At 39.1% G+C, this 25,504-nt stretch overlaps 1 protein-coding gene across 8 annotated transcripts in view; it reads left to right on the forward strand.

Annotated features, from left to right (window-relative positions):
• The first annotated feature begins 1,437 nt into the window (after positions 1–1,437).
• The window catches only part of usp25 (ubiquitin specific peptidase 25), a 34,699-nt gene continuing 10,632 nt past the window's right edge, over positions 1,438–25,504 (forward strand). The window contains exons 1-19 of one of the 8 annotated variants that reach the window (XM_084372861.1): positions 1,439–1,678; positions 3,518–3,663; positions 8,165–8,242; positions 8,825–8,969; positions 9,119–9,242; positions 11,069–11,231; positions 13,502–13,588; positions 14,781–14,918; positions 17,271–17,347; positions 17,511–17,584; positions 18,522–18,673; positions 19,802–19,929; positions 20,054–20,149; positions 20,806–20,970; positions 22,658–22,899; positions 23,042–23,112; positions 23,208–23,436; positions 24,255–24,521; positions 25,094–25,233. In XM_084372861.1, coding sequence (XP_084228987.1) covers positions 3,643–3,663; positions 8,165–8,242; positions 8,825–8,969; positions 9,119–9,242; positions 11,069–11,231; positions 13,502–13,588; positions 14,781–14,918; positions 17,271–17,347; positions 17,511–17,584; positions 18,522–18,673; positions 19,802–19,929; positions 20,054–20,149; positions 20,806–20,970; positions 22,658–22,899; positions 23,042–23,112; positions 23,208–23,436; positions 24,255–24,521; positions 25,094–25,233 — 2,397 coding nt within the window. In that variant the 5' untranslated portion in view covers positions 1,439–1,678; positions 3,518–3,642. Of the gene's footprint in view, positions 1,679–1,972; positions 2,240–3,517; positions 3,664–8,164; positions 8,243–8,824; positions 8,970–9,118; positions 9,243–11,068; positions 11,232–13,501; positions 13,589–14,780; positions 14,919–17,270; positions 17,348–17,510; positions 17,585–18,521; positions 18,674–19,801; positions 19,930–20,053; positions 20,150–20,805; positions 20,971–22,657; positions 22,900–23,041; positions 23,113–23,207; positions 23,437–24,254; positions 24,522–25,093; positions 25,234–25,504 lie in introns of those variants that run through there. The other 7 variants (XM_084372860.1, XM_084372859.1, XM_084372862.1 and 4 more) reach the window with 7 other exon arrangements.

Below are 25,504 nucleotides of genomic sequence, written 5' to 3' on the forward strand. Positions count from 1 at the left end.
TTTCTCTAAGGTTGATAACCAAGCACTGAAGTATTTCACAAGTGAAATTTAATGAAATGAAACTATCACCCCTGAAGCAGATGCTTTTCATGAGATGGCTTCATGTATAAAGAAGGGAAATACATCAGAAAATAATTCTCTGCAACCCGTTAGTACAGCACCATTTCCTCTCTGTTCTACTCACTGCTGTCATGTCACATAATAGAGTAATGACATGGCCTCAGTATCACCTGACAGTGACTGACATTCCTTATGTGAAATCATCAAACCATTAAATCATTCTATAAATTGTGAAATGAAGCAAAAAATCTGTTGCATTTAATTCCACTTACACTCCCAGAACATAATAATCCACTGGGTCCACTGGATTTAAATGCTGACATTTCTAATATTATGATGTTGAGTTATTGAGTTGATCTACATCTCACAATGCATGATGTTGTTGTTAAATTCTTTATGTAAAAGTTCATAGTTTTATTGGATGGGTCATTTACAGTGAAGATAGGCTTGGCTTAATGGAAAGGTTGACCAGAAAGAATATGAAACAAGCAATGTGAATATGTGGAGTAAATATGCAGATTCAGATGCAGATCACTTCCACAACGTCCTTGTCTGTAAAACAGTATTCAAGTATAGCTACATTCCGTAGTCCTTATAAAATCTAAATGATCTTCATGTACTTAGGTAATAAGTCTCTGGGATTGAGACAAAAAATACTAAATATGTTTGAGTCTCATTGTTTCCACTGCACTCAAATATGCCAAAACAGTATCTATCCATAGCTAGACAAACTATTACTTGAACGGTCAGGTAGCCAATCTTTAATGTCTTCTGAACATTTTAGAACTATTTTAAAAACAATTTACAGAGATTTTTTTTATTATTGTTGGAAATACAATATGGTTATTATTTCTGTTCCTTTCTTTAAAGGGGCCGTATGTAGTTTTGGAGAAGAAATTCAAACTCAGAATTTTAATATTTACAATATTAATGAGGTTATAATACAAGCTCAGAAATAGTTATTTTTCCCATTACTGAACAGACAAGCTGTTCTCTCAGTTAATGATCTTTCTCTTCTGATTAAAATTTCAGTGCACCTTTAAAAGGATAAATGGGTACATATTCAGGACAGAAACACCAGGGAATAATACAAGTTAAATAATAGAACAGCACAAAAGAGTACACACATGAAATATTAAAAGTACTATAGCAGTGTATTTTGCCAAGATAATCCTCAATTTAATAACGTAGGTGCTTAGATGTGTTCGTGGTCTGATCGTGAACAACAAACAATACATGTTCAGAACATAAAGGACTCCAGGAAGGATGTGGATGATAATAACGCCTCAGATATCAGCCTGCACTCTTCTTATTCTTATTTTTTATCCATGATTTCCAAAAATCTGAGCAGTGACGTAGTGCCGTTCAAACAGACGTGAGTAATCGACCCCAGATCTCAGTGAAGCCAGAGCAATGTTTTCATGCCTGCTGACGACCTGCGCCCATGGCGCCCGTAATGTCGCTGATTAAGGAGGGGACATCATAACATCGTGTTTTACTTCGCTTCAGTAGAAATAATCGCGTGCGTTTTGCAACTCCTGGTTTACATTTAATTAAATCTATCTCTGAACCCGCCATGACCGTGGAGCAGAATGTCCTCCAGCAGCATTCTCAGAAGGTAAGCTTACAGAAGCTAACTTGGTGGCTAGCTAACTTTAGCCTAACTGTATAGCTACATAGTTTTAGGGCTTAAAGTACTTGCAGACACGGCTAGTCAGCACCTTGGTTAGTTACGTTAACCTTGAATAGTCGTTTTATTTGGGATACGGGCTGTCCGTTGGTAAGGAATGGTTTTTAAACCGCAAGTAAATTTGTTTGGGCTTGGCCTACCGTTATGCTCGCGCAAAGCGTTATCCAATATTTTGCTAACTGTTAGCAACGTTAGCTAACGGTACTACGTAAAGTTAAGGAAAAGCTTAGCGTAGTCTGTGTTCTGTTATGTTATGTAACGTTTACGATAGCTAGCATTTCATACCTATTGATATGAGCGATACTTCCTTCGGTAACGTTAGCATCTTGGGCTAACTGTGTCGTCAAATGAAATAAACAAGGCCAAGTGACAGTGACAGATTTAGCTTTAACGTTATCGTTACTCTCGTCAGCTCCGTAGTATTTAGTTAGAACATTAACGTACATTCTTTTATATTAACGGGGCAATTTTCTGAGGACATTTGATAATGTAAGTTACCACCAACTATAATGTTTTGTTCGAAGTGGATACTGCGTGTTTGTGTGTGCAAATGTTCCCTGGGTTACTCATAGCATATCTGATATCTTTGTTTACAAAGTATGGCCAGCGGCGAATGTGGAAGCACGGCCGAGCCTTGATGCTTGGCGGAGATTGAGGAGCCAGATAGCAAGCCAAGTGTGTAATGGTTCATTACCGAGAAGGCACATTTACTGGGTTACATTCAATCAAACGCTCGGTTTATGAAAGTGCATGAGGGGCGGTTCTGTTGGTTGGGCTCGTAGTTACGGGATTCTGTGACCACCAAACCCAGCTTTGCATAGCTCTGGTTAGTTATGTAACCACTTGAGCGATGTTGCTAAAACGCAAGTAAGATGTTTGCTCTGCCAGTCCAAATGAAAAGAAGCGATCATTTTGCATAAGGTTTATGTAATACAGCCATCATTTACCACACTGCATACAAGAGAGTGCCCCTGTTCTGCAGCATAGTCCTTTTGTGTTGAACCAAATCTGACATAGCTCACTGCTAGAAGACATAAGATAGTGGTGTGAGGTGAATGTCTGATGGGGTGATGACAGTCAGACAGACGTCAGTTGACAATTTAGTAGCAGTGTAACACAAACCCTATTATGCAGTCTGACCTTTTCAGGGCTGAAATGAAACCATGATTAACAACAGTGACAGTAAAGACGGGCTTACGTCAATACGTTTTTAACCCACTTTAGTCCACAAACAATTATATGAATATAGATATTCTTTCTTGTCTCCTATAACTTATTTGTATGATAGTCTTTATGCAAAAATGTTCAGCTTTGATTTGTTTTGTCAGTGTGTGTGTGTGGTGGAATGTTATTATAGTTTACAGTCGTGCGCCATCATTAAGTGCTTCACGAGAGCAGCTTGCGGTGAGGTTTTCATGTAGTGACCTGTAGGTAGAGAGATGAGGTCATGCTGGAGGACTCCTACTTCTGTAGGTGCAATTTGATTTTGTTTGCAACTCCTTCACATGCAAACAAAGCAGCCGTGAGAAGCTGATAGTAGACTCACTGGGAATGCCCCCATCTGTAGCCTCAAAGATGTTCCCTGTGCCATGCAGAGAATTATGTGGTGTTATTCACAAGCTGCCAAGTAATGGCTGAAGACCAGTGTGACAAGCACTCATGCCAGACATGTCACATGAAGATGAGAAGTATGTGTGTGTGTGTGTGTGTGTGTGTGTGTGTGTGTGTAACTGCTCTTGTGGTTGACTTGGCCCAAATCTGTCACAGGTGTAACTTCCCTCACACTTCACTGACGCCGCCATCCTCCGTGCCAACAAACCTGCATCCATCAGTCTGACAGTGACCAAAACACACCGTCATCTTCATGTTTACTTGTCTCCAGTGGTTGAAACATGGCGATATGTAAAAATGTTGTAAGTGCACGAGTTACAGTTCTATGAATGCAATTGTAATGGGGCTCTTTTGGAGCTCGCAAAACTATACTGACCTACTGTAATTGGATGCCTTGGGATATAGGCTGTATTTTCTTATAAGTCCTTATAAGAAAAAGGATAAGAAGTCCTTTTCTTATAAATAAGGCCTTACAGTAAGGTATTTGGTTAGTTCCTGTCTTTGTTTTATTCCACAAAATGTATTTCTTGTAAATTAGCCCTGATTGTCAGACTTCCACTGCAATATTTGTCATTCTCTACAATGACATGTCAGATAACGCATAGCAGCACCTCCTCTATAAGTTTGGTATACAACAGTGTCATATTGTCATTTACCAGTCCATTGCTGTGAGCTAACCTGCTCCACAAGTATTAAGCTCACTGTTAAATTATGTATCCTTTGTCTCGTAAACTGTGAGCATGGTCACAGACAAATTGGGTTTAATGTATTATTTATGTGCATTTACTCAAACAACACCGTGAACTTTCTTTTCACTTACTCCGGTGACTGTATGAAAAAACATTGCCCCTGGGTTAAATAAAGCACTTTTGCTTTCAAAAGCTCACTGAAAATGATGTAGCTGATAGCAGGATTGGAGTCAGGGCTGAAAAGAATTAAGTGTCTTACTTCAGGACGCTACAGTAGGAATGATGCCTTTCTGATGTCTTTGACGGAGCTGTCAGTTCTCAGTTGTAAATGAAAGTTTTTCTAATACTAACTGTAGTTTGTTGTGATGAGAAGGACATTGTTATAATGATAAGCATTCTTCAAGTAGTTCAGTTTTTTAATATTTACATTTGCCAGAGATCAGTTTAATAGTTGGTAGGCCTGTCATGATAACTACTTTGGTAAGACTTTATAATAACTGTCATTAATAACTGGTACATTTATAGTTAATAAACAGTAGTTAATAGTTATTTCATGGTTAACAAAACAACGAAATGCTTTATAAATCATTTATGAAACAATTGTTTATTGTAAAGTTCCAACTGATGTTTACAATATGTATTAATTTATTAATAGATAATGAATACTTTGTAGTTCATGTATAAACATGATTTGGATGGCCATTTAGTTGGAACTGATGTTTATAAACCTTTACAATTGCTTAATAAATGGTTTATAAAGCATTTATTTTTTATTAACAGTGAAATAACTATTAACTATTAAAGATAAATTGACTTTGAATTTACCATTTATAAATTATGATTATTATAACATTTTACCAGTACCTTTGTTGAATAATATATGATATATTGTCCCAGAAATAATTGGGATAAGCAATGTTATTGTTATTTGACCATTTTTTGACACCAAAATAATGATGATATAATAGTTTAATAAGATACACCCTTTCAAAGAGCAATACACTCCCTAATATTCAGACTGATTGGAATTGGAATGGGAAAAAATATGTAATATCCTGAATAAATAAATAATAAAGTAAAACCATACAACCCAAACAATAGAATACATTAGAATAGCACAATATTATTGGCCAAGTACAATATTTGTGCACTGCAATTTTTTGATGATGTTAAAATCAGTCACAACATGCCATTATAAATGAAGTATTGTAGTTTTACAGAGATGCCCCAGCCTACAAGTCATGTTCTTCAGATCTGAGGGAACATGCTTGTTTGCTATGGACCCCCAAAAAACATCCCGTTTTTTTTTTTTTTCAGTCAGAATTTAATGCAAAAAATACTATTCCCACTAAAATGGTGACTGATATTGCAATAGCTGTCATAATCAAAATGAGCTCTTCCTTTGCGTATTGTTCAAATGTAATGGTGCTAGGCCCAAGTCTTATAATGGGAGGGAAAACCCTGCTTGTTAGTCTGGCATCATTTTGGCTAAAATGTTGGAGACATTTTTATGTGAACAAACATGCATGTAAACACAACGGGCATTATCAAAGTCAGCGGAAGTTATCAAGGTCGTGTACATACATCGATGAGTCGATAAGATATGTACAGTAAGTCGGAAACGTTATTGTGACAGGCCTATAGAATACTAATCCCTCCAAGCTAGCATCTTCAAGAAATTAATGGAAAATCATTATTACTTTCTTGTGTCTGCAGTGTGTGACTCTTACATTTATAATTAAGTAATCTATATATTTTATTTTGTGGCACTCCACATAGATTTTTTTAATCACAATCACAGACTCTTTTTCTCCAAGGCATGCCACAGTCTCTAGTGCAGTGCAAATAATTTTTGTGTGCATGACTGACAACTCTGTATCGCTTAAATTTCTTTAACCTTTACAGTGATTTTGATATGTTGATCTGGTTGTTCCAGGCAAAAGGCTTAAGCAAACCTCCTTTGGGATCAACAGTTTTTCTGTCTTAAAACCAAGTCCTCCAAATCAGATTTCAGCTGTGAAATATAACGTGACTTACTTTCTAGACTGCGTATATGATGCAATTATGTACAGGGTTATGCACCGCGGAAGCTTTTTGTTTGTTGTGGCTTTAAAACTGTAAAAGAAAAAAAAATATTTTAAACACTTTGTATCATAACTTGGGTGCACCAGCTGTGACTGCTGACTTTCCCAATCTGCCTGCCAGCTGGCGTGTTAGTGGTTTAACAGAGAGTGTAATTTCCAAATCACTACACTGTTATTTTGTAACCCTGATAGCAAGTGATGTGTCGGACCCCTGCAGAATGTGGTTGGAGGTAATGAAGGGGATTCATTCGACATCACTGTAAACAAGATTTTGTGTTCGTGGCGATGTTGTATCGGGCCACGTTTACACTTGAGAGAGTTCTTTTTTTCCAGAACTGAGGCCATTTTCTTTTTAGAGTTCAGTACTTTTGGTGAATGGTGATATCTTATGTTTAATTTAGGCGCCGTCAAGATGTGGTTACCTTTATCACTTCACATAATTAGTGCAGATTCATACACTGCACAAGAGCACAACACGAATCACATGTTGGATGAAGTCCTACATTATTTATGTGTTGTTGTTTATGCTGCTTTATGACATGGCGTGCTTTAGGGGTGGGACGATAAAAGATTTTATCGCGTTAAAAAACACTCGCAATAAGTTGATTGTGGTAAATTTTCATTATCTGAATATTTCTGAATCGAGATAATTGTGAATATCCTCACATGACAGACTTAATAAAGCTGTCTAGCTCATTGACGTACAGTCCTATATTGACTTTTTTGAATTGCCTAAGCCTGTCCCCATGGTTGAAGGCTCAACTTGCACATTGAATCGCTCACAAAAACAAGTAAAATCAGATGTCTGTAAATACCATGGATAGGAAGATTAGGTTCCCACTATTTTTTTATCCTTTATGTGAGCAGCAACACCTTATGAGTTATGATTATTTATTTAAGATAATTTTTTTCACTAAAAATATATGTGCTGATACAATAACAAATAGTTGTTAGCTAACAAAATGTAATGTTAAAGTGATTCCAGTATGTTTTAGTGCAATTTAAGTTTTATTTTGTAGTTTTAATAATATTTTTGTGATTTTCGGAATATCTTGAATCGCATTTATGTTGGATGGAGTAATCATGACATGAAATTTTCATATCGTCCCATGCCTAGCATGCTTCCAAGCATAAATGGTTTAATTGCCTTTTGTAGCTACTCCATTAAATTGTTGTGTGGCGTAGATGTGTGTTTTGCAATCAGTGTGTGAAAAGTACAACCTACAGTGTTAAGTCCTAAACCAATGTAGACCCATTTGAACTGACACTCTTATCTGTTGCCTGCTGCACCTGTGACAGCAGTCAGAAAGCAGTCTGTGTTCCTCTCACCTAAGACTTCTGCCTTGGCCACTGACATTAAGTGCACTCCCTCTTTATTTATAGTGCATTAACTCAAGCCTTGCATCGCAGGTTGAGTGTGTGTTAAGGCCATGCAGTCCAGCTGTGTTTGACATCAATAAGTGACCAGACTTCAAAAAACTCATCAATATGGACAATAATTTACAGGTCTGATTCTTGAAGTTAATACTGGGTATGTTATCGTGAGAGTATATAACTTTGTGATTTGCTATTAGGATTGTTTGTGATTAATGGTTATTTTTACTGTGGTTGATGGTACTGATGAAACAGTTAGAGTTTCCAGAGTCTATTTTGAGAGTGAAGCAGCCGTTTGCCATGACTCAGTGTTCAGTTAAACACTGTTACGAATATGAATCAATCAAGAATATGTCAACCCTGATGCTTGTGATGGTGCAACATTATTTCTGCATCCCCACAATAGTGGTTCCATGTGTATAGCTGTTAAGAGCAGCTGCACCTGCTGCTGTATGTCACTCTGCATATTCAAAAAATAATTTTAATAATCCAAATAATTGCTAATCAATATCCAAATACAGATTTAGTTGAAACATTGGTTGTTTCACATTTACAGTTGTGGGTCCTTTCCATTGTTTTTGAACCTGTGCTAAACCTTCTCCTCCATCATGCATTGCTTTGAACTGATATGTATCCTCTTTTTTTCTCTTCCATAGCACCAGCAGACGCTATTAAACCAGTTGAGGGAGGTCACAGGCACCACAGACGTTCAGCTGCTTCAGCAGGCTCTGCAGGTAAATCATAAAACACATGCATTACAAGTCCTGATACCAGAGCTGATAGATACACACTATACACACTGTTCTGTTGTTGTTTCTCTCTCTGTCTCCTTCACACTTTTTAGACACATCAATATATTGTCTAATAATTTTTTTCTGTTTACAAGCTGTTTTCACACAATCCATCCAAACACACATGCTCAGCAAAAACAGCAACAGACCCATTTCATGTAAGAGACAAGAGGCTTCTCTACCTTAAATCCATGTGTGATCCATTCATGTGCAACTGCTGACACAGGCTAATCTCTGGTTGTCACAGAAATATACAAGCAGCTCAACAGAAGTTATTACTAAACCTTAGAATTACACAATTTTACATTAGATAAACACCAAATAAAGTTGTGAAGTTTCAGGTTTTTTGCACACACTTTTTAGAACAGTTGTATTCCTCAACCATTGTTAGCAAATAAAGATGAAAAAATAAATGCAAGCCTGATCTGAAACAGGCTTCAAGGCCTAGTCAAGTTTTCCGACTACTTATTTTCCTTTGTTCCTAACCATCTGACATAAGGCTTTACAAATACATTGTTGCTGCAGGTGAGCAATGGGGACATGGCCGAGGCTGTGGCGTTTCTGACAGAGAAGAATGCCAAGGTTCCACAGCAAGATGAGACGACTTACTACCAGACGTCCCAGGTGGCCAGCGACAGATACATCAGCGTGGGCAGCCAGGCAGACACAAGTGAGCAGCTTACTTACGTGTTAGACTTTGTCAATATGGACTGGATGATGTGAAAAAAATTAACTGTGTGAGTATAAACCATGAACATAAAATAGGTGTTCATGCAATCTAAATTACTTTGTGTGTGTGTGTACTTTTTCTTAATGCAGATGTGATTGACCTGACTGGGGACGATAAAGATGACCTGCAGAGGGCTATCGCCCTCAGCCTGGAGGAGTCCAACCGGGCATTCAGGGAGACAGGCATCACTGATGAGGAACAGGCCATCAGCAGGTGGGCTCAACATTACTCAGCAACTGAGAGCAAATATGCCAAGAAATTCTGGGCCCAACATCTGACCAAACAAAAAATACAAAAAACAAAGCCTTGGATGAATATCCACACTTACCACCTACATTGTCTCCATCTTTGCCCAGGGTGTGATGAAAATATATCTTGCATTCATTTGTGTTGTGTAATGCCGAGTAGTCGATCTGCAGTGAAAAATCAGGGATGTCCTAAGCTGATCCTAAGGATCGGTCTCAAGGCAGATCTGGGCGTATTTTAATGGGTCAGTATCAGGTCAAATAAAGCTGATAAAAATCAGCTAGCTGGGATCTACCCTGGGTGCAATTGGCTCTGAAAATAAGTGCAAATGTGTACAACCATTTTAAAGTACCAGTGCTTGACTCTGATCTGACACCATGATTGCAAAATAAACTGATTCATTAAAATCCAACACTAAGGAATGTGCTATCTCTCCTCTCTGTTTTCAGCAAAGAGCAGTATAGAAAACACTGAGCTAACTGCTTCTCAGTTTGAGCCAGCACTGACGGGTGCTTTCACTGGTTAAAATGACAAATGTCACCTGCGGCAGATCATACAGCTGTCAATAATTAATGTTAATTTTGTGAGCATCTTGATGACAGACCAACTTTAAACCCGGCTGATCTCAGCTTCTTGGGCTCTCTGCAGCTGGTGTTTGCACGCTGCCAGACCTTCCAACAACTCTAACAGAGTGATACATCCTCTCTCCAGAGGATTGCGTCACATCAGATTCAGAAGTCCTGTTTAACTTTCATCGTAATCATATCAACAGTTTAAACTAATACAAGCTATAGTTTTGAATAAGGACCTTCATTATTTGGATCAAGCAGCCTGTACAAGATAAGGTGCGACAGATTTAGTAGCTGCAGTTGTTATTTTGTTGTGTCAGATATATATATCAATATTAATGTAAATTTAAGTATCAGGTCAGACTTTATATCGTCTAATACCTCATATTTAAGGGTTTTAGTTGGGATCTGGGTAAAAAAATCCTTAAATTGGAAAATCCCTTATTCTATTAAATAAAACAAGGTCAGATGAGGTCCGAGGCAATTGCCACCTCATAGTTACATGTTCAGCAAATCATTTCTGTCCAGGAGATAAGCAAAAAAGTGTTGAATAGCCTTTCTAACAGTCTTAAAAGAAACCAGTTTTGAAATGGGGTCTCAAATATTTTGGACATTTCCAGATTAGGTTTGAGGTTTGATGTCAGTTGAAGGGCACATTTTAAAAGAATAAGGGTGGAATGAATATTTTGACAGGTCACCACTTTAACCACACATAAGAGTCATATTTTTTCCTTTCATCCTCAGTCTGAGGATGCAAATGGTCACTTACCTTGTAATAAATGTGATTAATTTATTATGTCCTGATAAGAGAGAATAAGAGCCTTATGAACATTACAATTTAAAATCACAAACCTTAATATCAGGTACAATATGACCTGATTGAAGCACAATACTCAGGAGCCACTATCTGGCAGTTTAATTAAACCCCATTCTCACTGACCTGATGTGGACCATTGAGATAAGCCCCTTTAATGGCCAACTATGTGGAAGTTTATACAGTGACATTTCGCTTTAGAGAAACACTTTTGAACTGTATGTATTTCAATAGAAAGATACTGTATAATGAAACATTTTAAAAAACTGTATATAATGTACATAAAGCCAATAATCCCTCTACCCCAGTGGGTTCCAGCCAGACCTTTAAAATAATAGGTATGGCAATGCTAAGATGTTCGGTGCCTTTAATTGAATTTGTATGTGTTTTTCCTTCCTCACTCTTTTTAGAGTTTTGGAGGCCAGCATAGCGGAGAACAAGGCAAGTCTGAAGCGTACCCACACAGAAGTATGGAGTGATTCACCCAACCCACATGACAGGAAGAGGATAGACAGCTGCCCTGTGGGTCTGAAAAATGTTGGCAATACCTGCTGGTTCAGTGCTGTCATACAGGTGGGCACAGACACACACACATACACACACACACACACACACAGACACACAGAACATATACGATGTATATCGTTATCATGACTTGAGACACCGTCTGAGATTTTGGTCTATATTTTTGTATTTCTTTCCTTGTTCCTTTTTGGTTGCCTGTAATTGTAATGGAGCAGGAATCAGTGCTTTGATCTGTTGTAGACATCAAGTAGTAATGGATAAGATAATCATCAAAATGTTAACATGCTTGAAAATACTGAAAAAAACTTTCAAATCTCAGTTTTCACAAAGCCTTAGTTTCCTGTATGCTGGTGGAGTCGTTGGTAGAATGTGACCTGAGCTGAAATATGCCGCATGAACACTGGATACACCATCACATGGTGCCTGGCTCTTGTGTGTAATGTAACCCCCAACCCAACCCCGCTGCACTCGGTGAAAGAACAGGAGTAAACAACTTTCTCGTTAGAGAATATTTTAACAACTTTTATATTCACTTTTACAAAACAGAAACTACAAATCATGACCCTTATTAAAGCAAGTGGCTCTTGTTATTATGTGTAGATGGTTCTTGTTGCACCATGTTATAAAAGTACTAAAAACGACCAGTGGTGATGTCGAAAAGGAAGGAAATAAGCAAAAACTTAGTCTCGCATTACAGAATGTTGTACATAACATGAAAAAACTGCACATATTCAACTCAGCCTTTCACACCGGTTATTCCATGTTCTAAAGACAGGGGTCAGGTTTACATTATATTTGTGTACAATATTGCTTTAATTTCTGTTTTATGAACTGGAGCTGGCAGGAGCATGTGATGGATCAGCTGGCAGGGGTTTGAATTGCCAGAGGGGAGGTCTAAATGTAATTGCAGAGAACATGCTGTAAGATTTTAATCTGAAAAATTGTTTTAGTTTTCAGGGAAATGTGGAAAATCGAGTTACAGTGGAGCAGTATTTTGCATATAGAGCACATGTTGCGTGCACTAAGTAGTATTAATAATTTATTGAAACCTTATGGCATTGAATTTTTGTGGATTCCTTGCTTAGCAGAGGGAAATGCCACGCTTTGTAAAAGGTCTCATGACATGTTCTGCCTGTGAGCAATGCCTCTATCAGTTAAGGCAACACTAGATTTTTGAGTGCATTTAAAGATATAATATATAAGATTTCTGCATTAAGATGCCTATAAATGACTTTTGTTATTTATTTTGTAGAGGTGTGAATCTTCACTGGCCTCATGATTTGATTACGATTCAGCTGTCAACAATTCGAATGCAAAATGATTGTCAATGCATCTTAGTGGATGACATCGTCATTGATATTACTGCACATGGCTACTTTTTCATCATTTAAGTTCCCCTTTTATTCAGAAAGTCCTTCCAGTAATCAGACTACAGCAGTCTACAAAATAAAAGCTGCATCTTTTCAAGACATAAACATTAGAAAAACAAAACATTTGTCCATCTGCAGTGCCTTACACATTTGTTGTAATCTACAATAATATTGTTTTCACATAGCAGCTTTATTTATTGACTCTGCTGCGCGCACCTTTCTCAGAGTTGGACAACAAAGTTGACAGCGCCTCCTCAGATCTGGCTGATTAGCTTGGCTTGCTGTAGCAGTCATTATTAAGCGTGGGTCTCGTCCAGTTCGTGCTTCCCAGCGAGTTCATAACATCCCACGTGCCCCAAGATGTCCGTTTTTGAAAAGTACGCTATGAGTTTTATTTTATCACTCGCAGATAAGTAACGTTAGCCTAATGTCCGCCCACATTTCAACGCATAGGATCAACGTTGTGACGTGATTGTTGCGACGTGATTGGTGATTGATAAGCTGCAGACTCTCAATTAAGCTCTCTCTGTAATGTTCATGATGTTAAGTACATTTCCCCTCCAGCTCCAGTCAGCAGTCAATATTACAGCACATTAACACCTCTGCAGATTGCTGCTGCAGTCAGGTTGATAAACAAAAGTGAAGATAAATCCACTTTTTATTCCCAAAAGTTAAAACGTAATCTTAGGAGCTCTCCTTCCATTAGCAAATGGCTTTGGATCAGAGCAGAGTCCGATTCGCCAGTCCCTCCCCACACAGCACTTCGCCAACATCTTGTGTTTTGATTTAATAAAGAGATCCCTAGCAGCAGACATTTTTATTAATTATTAATTTATTATTAAAATATTGTGCGTTTAATCCCGGTCGATCTCTCACATGAAAAAATGGGATAAAGCTGTCCTATGATTCTATGTTACTAACATTTGTTTATCCCTCTTCAAATTCAAGTCTCTGTTCAACCTGCTGGAGTTCCAGAGGCTGGTGCTCAACTACTCACCACCAGCCAGAGTCCATGACCTGCCTCGCAACCAGAAGGTTAGAGCCCTGCCTCTCTTCTCAGGTTCTCAGCAGAGGAAATGAAAGCAGCAATAACAACATCAGAGTGTGATGTCTTTTAATGGTTTTTAGCTCAGTTGCCTGTGTGTGCAACCTCACATCAGCTCTGTTGCTGTTGAGCAGCTCTTCTGTAGCTTATCACAGCAGCTAGCAGTGCCTTAGCTCAGAGGGTTTGACCCTCTTGGAACTGCAAGCCACCATTCAGCAGCTGTGTGATCCTGCCCTAAGGTCACTGCAGCTTAATGTTTTGCCCCTTCTGGTTCACATAGCTCGCTTCTAGCAAGCTACTAGAAGTAGCAACTCGTGTGAAATGTTTGAAGAAACATCAGGACATGCAGAGAGTGTATTTGATTGGTGTTGTTTGTTTTTTTTTTACATTTGAGATGCTCAAATTTGTCTATTCACAGTCACTACATTGGCAGAATAGTTCTCAGCATGTGTTCACCACAGGGTCAGCAGCCTGTCGCTAATCTGCTCTAAGCCTCAGCTGTGGAAGTGTGGCTCTGGGCAGTCATCTCTTCATATCACTTCCCTTAGTCCTAATCACTGACCTTTTACTTCAGCAGTACGAGACTGCAAGATCTTACAGTCTAATCTTTTAAAGCATCTCTGACTCACTAGCTCAGAGAAATAAGTGTTGTTATTATGCATTGCTGAGTCATGTTGCCTCAGTATCTCATGTTATAATGTCAATATGGTAACACTGCACAACTTAAAAAAGAAGATTTGGGAAAAAGAACCTTGTTGTTACTAAAAGTTTAGGTCTATCTATACTTTTGTAGTACAACAGAGTGACGACTCTTCTCTCGAGAAATAATTTAATTGCAGCACCTTAAATATTGGAGAGTTCCAGGTGAACTTCTTTCTGAATCAGGACCTCTATTATCTGGATCAAGTAGTTTATCAGCTTTTTATCAGTGTGTCAAAATAATCAGTATCAGTCAACAATCAACATTTCATATCTACTGCTGCTCAGCTCATTTTCAGGGTGTAGCTGCAGGTTGTGAAATCTAATTAGGCTGGCTTAATGAATGCTGATGTTGACTAACCATGTTAACTACCACTGGAAGCTGTAGTATGTATGGCTTTACACCAAAAACATATAGATAATCATAAATTGACATTATCACCTCTTAGCTGTTTCTAAAGTTGATTGTTTTACTCTTACCAGGAGCACAGGAACCTGCCTTTCATGCAGGAGCTGAGGAACCTCTTCTCCCTCATGGTGGGGTCCAAGAGGAAATATGTGGATCCATCACGAGCTGTGGAAATACTCAAGGACGCCTTCAAGTCGAGTGAATCGCAGCAGGTGAGCCTCTTTCTGCCATAACCTGCTCAGCATAATAATATTCACTCACTACAGGCAGTGTTCAATGAAGAGAGCTTCATTACATCAGGCAGGTGACAGATAGTGTCCAATGTTACCACATTTGTATCTCCTACTGACAAAAGCAAAGAGACAGCAAACATTTTACACAGATAGCATCCATAATGTGCAGTGGAGAACACATTTCAGTTTTGACCTGGCAGATGTTGAGATGCACAGGAAAGTCGTAACAACATTGAAGTTTTCTAATTATGTTTATTTATCACCCTCCTCAGCTGGATGTTTTCCCTACAGCATACAAAGCTGTGTTAGTTATGTTAGCCTAGCTGCATCAACACCTAGTAACTACAGACCAATCTCAAATCTTCCAATTTTAAGTAATGTTTTAAAGAAATCTTTAAAATTAAAGTCCTTGAAAAAGAAATAGAAGTCCAGATGCCAAAAAAACCTTTATTTGTAGTACTACTACTACTGAGTGCTTCTGTTTTGGTTGTTTCGGTTGTTCACCATATTCTTTTAAATAGACTGAGGAACATTGGCCATTTCTGTTTTTCATGGTTTCCTGTTGTTTTTCTGCAAATATTTCTCCTGTCTTATTATCAACTTGGCAGTCCTGCCAAAATCAGAAATAAATAATTAAATATATAAATGGCTCAATAAATAAATGAATATGCAATTATGTGCACCAAAAAAAAAATTGAAAATGAATGTAGGCATTAATTAATTTGTGAAATGTGTCATAAATAGATATTTCTGCTTTAAATTTGCCTCGCTTTTTAATTCCCTTCTTTATTAATTGAAGTATTTATTTACTTTCCTATTTAATTTTCAGGTAGTAAGAACGGGATACTACCAATGCTATGTAAATACTGTATAACAATGGTCAGAGCATAAAACCAATGATCTTTTGATATTTACAAATCAAGACTCGATAGTTTAACAATGGCATAGTCGTCAGGGCTGAAAATAAAAATAAATAAATTAACTCATAACCTCAAAATAAATAGTCAAACTGTGGATGTGGAGAATCATGACACCCCTGAAGAAGAAAAAAGAAGCTGAGAACAAGAACATACAATATGAAACACCAAATGAAAAATTCAGAAGCAAAAGAAAAAAAGGCTCACAAAAAGCTCCAGCTGTAAAACTACAGTATGTTTTTAAATGCATCCAAGCTAATGTTTTGTGGCTTGGAAAGCAGCTAACATTAGCCATCTGCATATACTGACTGAAATCCTCATCCTGTCTAAGAATACTGAAGGAGAGATAAATATACTGTATGAATGGAAGAGAGGGGATAAATGCTAGCTGATCACTAAATCAAACAAACTTTATTTGTGTTGCATCTTTTATATGGAAGACTGAACCTGCCAAAATCAGAAATTGTCAATTTTTGATTTGATTTTAATAATTTAATTTTAATGCTCATTTAGATTGATTCTTGATTAAGAACTGAAATCGTGACACCCCTATTATTATTATTATTATTTTTTTTTTTACAATTATTTATTACTACACACTACGGGTGTTTCAGTCAGTTCCAGTCAACTCTCAAGAAATGTGAATAATTCCTATAGAAACAGCTGTGTGTGTTGATATTCCTCTTCTTTTGTCCTACAGAAAATAAGCATCTTTTGCTGTTTGCACATACCGGAAATATTTAATACCCTTTATCCCCTCTTTGTGCCAAGTCCTTTCAACCGAGGGCATGACTGCTCAGGTTCATTTTCGTTCTACTGACTCAGCTCTACTGAATCCAAGGCACTTCACCTCTCTTATCCATAGCTATTAATCCTCAAACCCACATCATCCCCTCTGAACTTTGCAAAAAATAATATTGACAACGAATTAGCTGTTTTGTGCATATATCCTATAACGTGACATACACATGTCAAATGTACAAACTGTTCTGTTGTTCTCCTTACATAAGCATTCACACTAAGCCTGTGTCACTGCAGAGGTTAACTGAGGTCAGCCCTCTGGCCTCTGTACTCATCAGTCTTGTCACTACTCCGTGTATTAGTCAGGTTGGATCGGCATTGGCCTGTATTATCAGAGGCATTGATGTCTGAGATGGTGGCCTTGTGTCATGCAGGTCCCCTTTGAAGTTCAGCTGTCAGTGAACTCCTCCGCTAAGACGAGTCATCTTTTATCCAAAGCTCAGTGTACATCAGCACATGACAGACGTGGCATTGATTTGACTGATTGGACTGACTTGGACTTGATTGCTTGTAGGTGCAGTTAAGTCTTGTAGTTTGACTCTGTGACCTCTGTTTCCCAAAGGCAGTTCCGTAATTGGTCATTTTTTATGTACGTCTGTGCTTTGATCAACAGCAGGATGTGAGCGAGTTCACCCACAAGCTGCTGGACTGGCTGGAGGATGCATTCCAGATGAAGGCTGAAGAAGAAAGGTAACCACAGCTCTTTATATCTCGAGGTCACAAGCAGTAGACAAATGCCTGTTGGTGTTACTGAGTCAAATTAGTCAAGTACATTCTTGACTTGGAACTGAATCAAAGATGTCTGTCAACAACTTTGACCTATGTTTTTGAACGCCACCTTTCTTGCCTGCAGGGAGGGTGAGAAGCCAAAGAACCCAATGGTGGAGCTTTTCTATGGTCGCTTCCTTGCTGTGGGTGTCCTGGAAGGTGAGTTGAGGTGTTCAGTTAATACCAATACAGCACAAGAGAAAAAGTGAGGGGCAGCTAGAGAATCACAGAGAAATGAAGCATTAGCATGGTCTGATTGCTGCAGCCAGAAAGCAAGCAAGTCCTTGCCCCTAGTAATGAAAGGTGACCTTGTCTTAATGAGATGTGCTCCATGTAAAAGAGGAGAGCGGTTGCATTGATCGTGGAAGACCTTGATGGCTGATTGACATTGCGCTTATTATGCATGACAATACTGGCCCAGAGCCACCAAAAGCTGGGCCAGTGGACTCTGCTGCTCGTAAAATGACCTTAATGCCTCATCTGCATGTCCGCTAGCGACTCCTCTCTTTCTCTTTTTTTGGGCTTCTCATCAGTAGTTTATGCGGGGAGGTCTGTGCAGCTGTGTAATGATGAGTGAGTGACTGCTGAACAAGTGAAAATCAGCTTGGATGCAAACGAGTGTGAAATGGCTCGTTATTGCTTTTACTTTCACGCTCTTTGCTTGTCCAACTCTTCTGTCACGCCTGGCACACCTCTGACCTACATGATGTTTAAGGACACACCTTAACCCTAGCCTTCTTTCAGTTAGGTCAGCAATTAGGATCTTTTATTAATTATTAATTACAGTGATGGAAAAAGAACAGATTTCAATAGCAAGGGAAATGCTGAATATAATTTCCAGTGATCAGCCAGGCCAATAATAATAATTTAGCCACATACTCAACATATAAATAAATGTATAATTTACATTTACTTTCACTTTTGATACTTAAGGAAAATATGGGGTATTTTTTATGAAGTACTTTTTGCATGGGGGGCTGTAAATAAAGTAATATTTTAGCAAGATATCTTTTTACTTCAAGTATGACTTTTCGGTACTTTTTACAACACTGATTAATTACAATTTCATGTCCATTCTATGTTTGTAATTTCACAGGTAAAAAGTTTGAAAACACAGAGATGTTTGGGCAGTACCCTCTGCAGGTAAATGGCTTCAAGGATCTCCACGAATGTCTCGAGGCAGCAATGATAGAGGGCGAGATCGAGTCCCTGCACTCAGCAGAGAACTCTGCCAGGTCTGGACAAGAGGTCAGTGCCAAAGCAGAATGCCAACAGTTGTTTCCATTGAAATGCTCAGGACATTTTGATAAGTTATACAAACTAAAATGAATTGTGTTTTGTTTTCATTCTCAGATGTTTACACAAGTAATACAAAGATTGTTTGTGCTGCAAAGGAATTATTTTAATAGCCTTGTGGTGTGTCATACATATTTTATTGAGGCCGAACACCAAGTCAAAGACTAAACACTTTCACAAAACAACTATCCGTCACCGCCTATCAGTAGCACTCTTTACAAAAGAAGTCAGGTCAGGTTAAATAGTTGGGGCTTATGTGTTGGATCTTCTCCAAAGGGTTGCCCTCCTTGCCCTTATGTGACACGTGTGCTATTCTGGGTTTGACCTCTGGTTAGCTGTAGCCTTCCTGAACACTGTCCCACAGCAGCTGGGAGCAGCTAATTATCAGGTCAGTGCACAGATGAGTATGGCACCAAGCCCTCTGGAAAAGCCCCTGCCATCATCACAAGTGAGCAACAGAGACAGAGCGGGAGTGACGTTTCATCCACATCATACAGGAATACAGGGTTTCCCCCAGGGAAATTGTTAGCAGAGGTGATAAGCCTGTAATCACAAAAAGAGTTAGGTGATGATTAATAATATTAATATATGCAGGGCTCTTGCACATGCCAGTGAAAATTTAAAATGTGCAAATCTAAAAAAAATATTTGGCTAGGGATGCTCCCCAAACACTGGTTTTGAATTGGAACTGGTTTTAAATTTGGAATAACCTGGAGCATTTTATAGGTTCTTGTGAAAAATATGGTTCTGTTGTACATTATGGTCACACAAGCAACCTATCCTGTCAGTCTCTCTGTCCTTTGCTCTCTGTTGAAGCGTTTGACAGAGGGTGGTCTGTGTAAAATCCTGACATACAGAGTACAGGATAGAAATTGCAGAACGCAGTATGTCACCAAATGTCAAGTTCCCATTGTCACCTGAATAGTGAATACTAATCGCATACCAAACAGTGTAATGCAGGGCAAGAGAGGTGGTAAGAAGGAGTTGTTTTGTTCCCAAATTAAGGGACAGACAAACTCTACTCTCAAGGGAAAATGATAACAGAATTAATCTCAAGATCAACCTCCAATTTTCTTTCAGCACTGGTTTACAGAACTCCCTCCTGTGTTGACCTTTGAACTGTCAAGATTTGAATTTAACCAAGCACTTGGACGACCTGAGAAGATCCACAACAAGCTGGAGTTCCCCTCTATGCTCTACATGGACAGGTAACAGAAATATTAGCACCAGCCTTTATTGTAGATTCTACAGTGTTTGTCTCTGCAGAATATAAAGTATTAATCTCAAAGCACTTAAAAACTGAAGCCTCTGCTGCGGTGTTTGTGTTGTTAGGTACATGGACAGGAACAGGGAAATAACCAGGATCAAGAGAGAGGAGATCCGGAGGCTGAAAGAGCATCTGACACTGCTCCAGCAGCGACTGGAGAGGTAGCTGCCTAATGCACAACAATGTTCACTAGCTTTGTCTAACTTTGTCTTATGCCACAAGCAGGTTGATATTTTTGAGTTTAAATGAAATATGTTGTGTAAACTTTTAGACTATTGCCATGAAAATGTGCAGACATGCATGCCCTTCTCACTTTGGTCATCCCCTGACTTTTCATACAGCATCAGGTCAAGCTTAGAATTGTTGTTATACTTTAGTTTATGACTGACTACTTGCAAATCTAATGATTTTCCCCATCAGCCTTGGCTGTTCTTCTGTGTTTAGTAGTTAACATTACATATGCTTTAAATCAGCATGTTAGTATTGTCATTGTGAGCATGGAAACTTTAGCTCAAAGTAAGAAAGTCACAGATCCACTAGCAGGGCTGTAGACTCTCAGTCTTGTTAAACTATTAAATTCATTAAATAATAATAATACTACCACGAGCAGTGGAAATGCGACTGGAGAGGTACTACTCATCCAACTATACATGTTTATTTAGCCAAGGTCAGCAAAGCTCTCTAGACAGCCATGGAGAGTAATTTTGCTCTCTGACCGTGTCCTCTCTTTATCTGTCATTATGCCCTCTATTCTTCTCTCTCCCTCGGCTTCCCTGCATCTCTTTGACACACTCACTTCCTCTCTGTTCTCTCTCAGGTATCTGAGTTATGGCTCAGGCCCCAAGAGGTTTCCTCTGGCAGATGTCCTCCAGTACGCCATGGAGTTTGCCTCCAGTAAGCCAGTGTGCACTTCCCCAGTGGAAGACATTGACTCATCAGCACCCCCCGGTGGCACAACAGGACAACAGCTGCCCCCACCAAGGCAAGTTTCATAACAGATGGCCTGCTGTTTGTTGTCGCTGCTTCTCCTCTTTTCCATCATTTGCACTGTTAGTTTCAGGAACAGGAAGCAGGTGAAGATAAAGGAGATGAATGAAAGGATGGTGCAAGCAGGGAAACAACGGGCCTAATGCGAGATCATTTTCACATTCTTATCTTAAACCCCTCTTAGTTTTTGTAAGGCGTGCTTATACAAGTATTTCAAGTCAGATACAGCTGGCCCTCCGAATTGAGCGAACTTGTCATCATTTGCCCGTTGAATTGATGAATGCTGGCTCTTCATAAGTATGTGCATATTCATGTGAACAAGCCAGTTGCAAAGATTGCAGGAAAAAAACCTTACACTAGTCTGCAGGGGATGTTACACTGTCAGGTGTTATGACAGAAAGCTGTTCACCTGGGCAGACTTCGCCAAAATCTCCCTCCAAATCTAATTTTACTAATTAAAGTGTGTTCACAGGCCTTGGGGTGTACTTATACATATCTGAAAAAAGTAGAGTTGAGGACATTCTATAACCCACAATGCAACTAAGCCACTGAGTAACACCACTGGAGGCAATTTATCAGATTACATGCAGCTTCCTCTGGAGCCACAAAAAGCTTTTTAATGTTTTTTTCACATATGCAGTAGTACTCCTCAAGACCTGTACACACTGTAATGTGTAAAATTGTTGGAGTAATCCTTTAAAATTTCTGTCACCTATTTAAACAGTGCAATAACCTGCAATGTCACTTGAGGGCAGCAGAAAAAGGTTGTGAATACAGCATTGACACACTCTTAGTCCATTAACTTTTCTTTAACTCTTGATTTTTGGTCCTTACTGTGGTCTCTACCACTTCTTAAGGGAAACATCCGTCTCATTTAGCTGCCTAATGCTCAACAATGTTCACTAGCTGGCCTCTAACTTTGTCTTATGCCACGAGCTGGTTGATATTTTTGAGTTTAAATGAAATATGTTGTGTAACCTATTAGACTATTGCCATGAAAATGTGCAGACATGCATGCCCTTCTCACTTTGGCCATCCCCTGACGTTACAAACAGCATCAGGTCAAGCTTAGAATTTTTGTTATACTTTAGTTTATGACTGACTACTTGCAAATCTAATGAGTTTCCCCATCAGCCTCCGCTGTTCTTCTGTGTTTAGTAGTTAACATTACACATGCTTTAAATCAGCATGTTAGTATTGTCATTGTGAGCATGGAAGCTTTAGCTCAAAGTAAGAAAGTCACAGATCCACTAGCATGGCTGTAGACTCTTAGTCTTGTTAAACTATTAAATTCATTATATAATAATAATACTACCACGAGCAGTGGAAATGCCGTACGTGTTTGATTAAAAAATTTAATTGGGATTTGAACAACATTTAACATGTCTTAACATACACCCTGTCTACTTGTACTTTATAAACCACAAAGTTGCATACCTCTCAAACTGCACTGAGGTGATTTGAACAGCTTAGAGCACATGCTGTGCCCACACTGCCCTTAGTTAACCTCAGTAGCAGTGTCAACACTTTCTGAGGGGATTTGTGCTTTGAGCCCTGAAATTGAATAGGATTTTGTTTTTCATCGATTTAACCTGCAAAAGGCTGGTATTGGTTTTATTTCACCAGATCCTTTTTGATATATTTTTTGAGGTTTTACCTTTTATACTGTGTCTCTCACCCAGCAGCACAGCCGAGCAGGACTCCTTGCCTCCTCTAGAGAGCTCAGGCCCTGCCTCAGGTCCCACTACAGCTCCCACTGCAGCCCAGCAGCAGAGAGTGCCCATTCATAAGCCTTTTACCCAGTCCCGGCTACCTCCCGACCTTCCCATGCACCCTGCCCCACGCCACATAACTGAAGAGGAGTTGAGGGTGCTCGAGGGCTGCTTGCATCGCTGGAGGAGTGAAGTGGAAAATGACACCCGTGGTAGGTCGAACTGTCCCCCATTTGCAGCTGTCTTATGATCAGCTCTGTTGTGGTGGCTTCACCTTGAAGACAAGTAATACTGATAAAGTAAACATTATATTGGCACTTACTGATAGATTGTATATGATGTCCTTCTCAACAGATCTGCAGGGCAGTATAACCAGAATCCATAGAACCATTGAGCTGATGTACTCTGACAAATCTATGATGCAGGTGAGCAGCATTTTTCTGTAATGAGCAATGCAAAAAGTCACATCAACTGCTCCATGTGTTAATCAGTATTTTAAATCTCCTTTGTGTTGTTCCAGGTTCCATACCGGCTTCACGCAGTGCTGGTCCATGAAGGCCAGGCTAATGCAGGTCACTACTGGGCTTACATCTATGACCCACATCAGCGTTGCTGGATGAAGTACAACGACATCTCTGTCACTAAGTCGTCCTGGGAGGAGCTGGTCAGGGACTCGTTTGGAGGCTACCGCAATGCCAGTGCCTACTGTCTCATGTATATCAACGACAAGAAGCCCTTTCTCATAGAAGGTACACATGGACCGAGGTCTAGCTAGTAGTAAGGTGTATCTTTCATGCACAGTTGTCGGAATTGTTTTTGTTTATTATTCAAGCCATTTTTCTCAAAAGCATGTATTTGACTCGGTAACGATTACAGGCCAAAAGAGAACATCTGCCACTTATTTGTCAGGTGAAGGACTGATTCATTTATGTCATCATATGAACATCATGGCTTGGTTAACCTTTTAATCACTGATTTCTACAGCTTATTCCATCACTTGGGTCTTACTCCTTTGTTGGTTATCACATAATCTCATACCTTCGGATGTGGAAATAGTTGGCGTAGAGTTTGAAAAAAAGCAGTTTCTCATTATTATATCTGTGTACACATAGTTTGAAAAGCTAGAACAGATAAATAAACAACACACAAAAACCTTAATGATAAAACTTGCTAAAGGCGTCCACTAGTCCACTTGAACCATTAGATCTTGAAAAGTCATTTAGTTATTTTTGATGTTCTCCACATTGATTTTACATTCATTTACGAATTTATGTCCAATATTTGTTTTCTGTTGACTCAGTTAAATCAAAGTAGTGAAGCTGATTCCAGCAAAAATGACAAAGAAGCAAGAAGAACTGAGTTCTAGTCAAAGGACAGGTTTCATCTTCTCAATTTATGTAGTGGTGGTGTCGATAACAAAAGCATTTTTTTTGTGTGTGTGTTTTAAGTATAGCAATAAAAGTAAATAGTAAGTCCTGTCTGTTGAAAGAGTTCATACAAAACATACATTTAAAAAGCCACTGATGCTGAACAGATTGTTCATCGTCTCCCTCTGTTGTCTGTGCAGAAGAGTTCGATAAAGAAACAGGACAGATACTCAGCGGCATGGACAAACTGCCTCCTGACCTGAAGCAGTATGTGAAGGAGGACAACGAGCTGTTTGACAAGGAGATTGAGGAGTGGGATGCTCTGCAGGCCCGCAAGGCCCAGCAGGAGAAGCTGGCCCTGGCCGCAGCCGCAGCCGCTGCAGCTGCCTCGGCAGCATCCAGCATCTCCACTTCTTCATCTTCCCCTCAGCCCATGAGTATTGAGTCCAGCCCTCCAGACAACGCAGGTTAGGGTCATGGCGCTCAGAATACAGAGTAGAATACTTAATTTAGAATCAATACTTGGTAGAAATATATATACAGAAAAACCTCTTGATCCCTAGAGAGTTACAAACAGACGAGGAAATGACTTTGTGCAGCCTTACAACTCTAACTCCCTTTGACATGTTATTGTCTATAAGATTGTATGCAATATATACAGTATATCACAGCAAAGGGTGTGACTTGTGCTGGCTGTATGAAAATAAGATGCTTCAGCCCAGAGCACTCGGATGTATTCATATTGAATTGTAGTGTGTCGATTGACTGAATTAGGCAGTAAAAGCTGTTTGTTATTGGGTTGTTAATTTATTCAAATAAACATATAATGGAACCCAATTGATAGTTTAATGCAGACACACTGTAAAAAAGCTCAGCTTAGTTTTAATTTAGGATTGTCAAAAAATCAGAACTATTTACATGTAATCCTCGATACTGGTGAATACTATGGTTACTTTCTCCAGATAAATTTGTGTACTTTTGAAACGTAAAGTATCATGCATTTGTGCATTTCTCTAATGTTGTCATTGTCATCCTGCAGTACCCCAGCAGGATCCAGAGTACATGGAGCAGCCATCACCCACAAATGACTCCAAGCATCTGCAGGAGGACACCGAGCGGGCCATCTCCAGGGCTGCTGCTGAACAGGAGGAGAGGAGCCCCGAAGCATTGTTAAATGCTGTATGTAAAACATGCAAAAACAGCACACCACACTCTCATAGAGATGCAGTAGGCAGCTGTTTTTTCAGCAAAAAAGCTTGAAGTCCACTGTTCACTACCTGCCTAGGATCATATAGCAGAACAAAGTTAGAGACTAGCTGGTCAACATAGTGTAGAATTTAGCAGGTAAAGATCCAGATATTTGTCTTAGTAGTTGATGGAAACTAAAGAGATCCATAACAAGGAGAATATTGTACATACATTCACCAGCTGGTCAGAAACACACCTGAAA

This window comes from Pagrus pagrus, assembly GCF_965226575.1.
Source record: "Pagrus pagrus genome assembly, chromosome: 14".
NCBI classification, from domain to species: Eukaryota; Metazoa; Chordata; class Actinopteri; order Spariformes; family Sparidae; genus Pagrus; species Pagrus pagrus.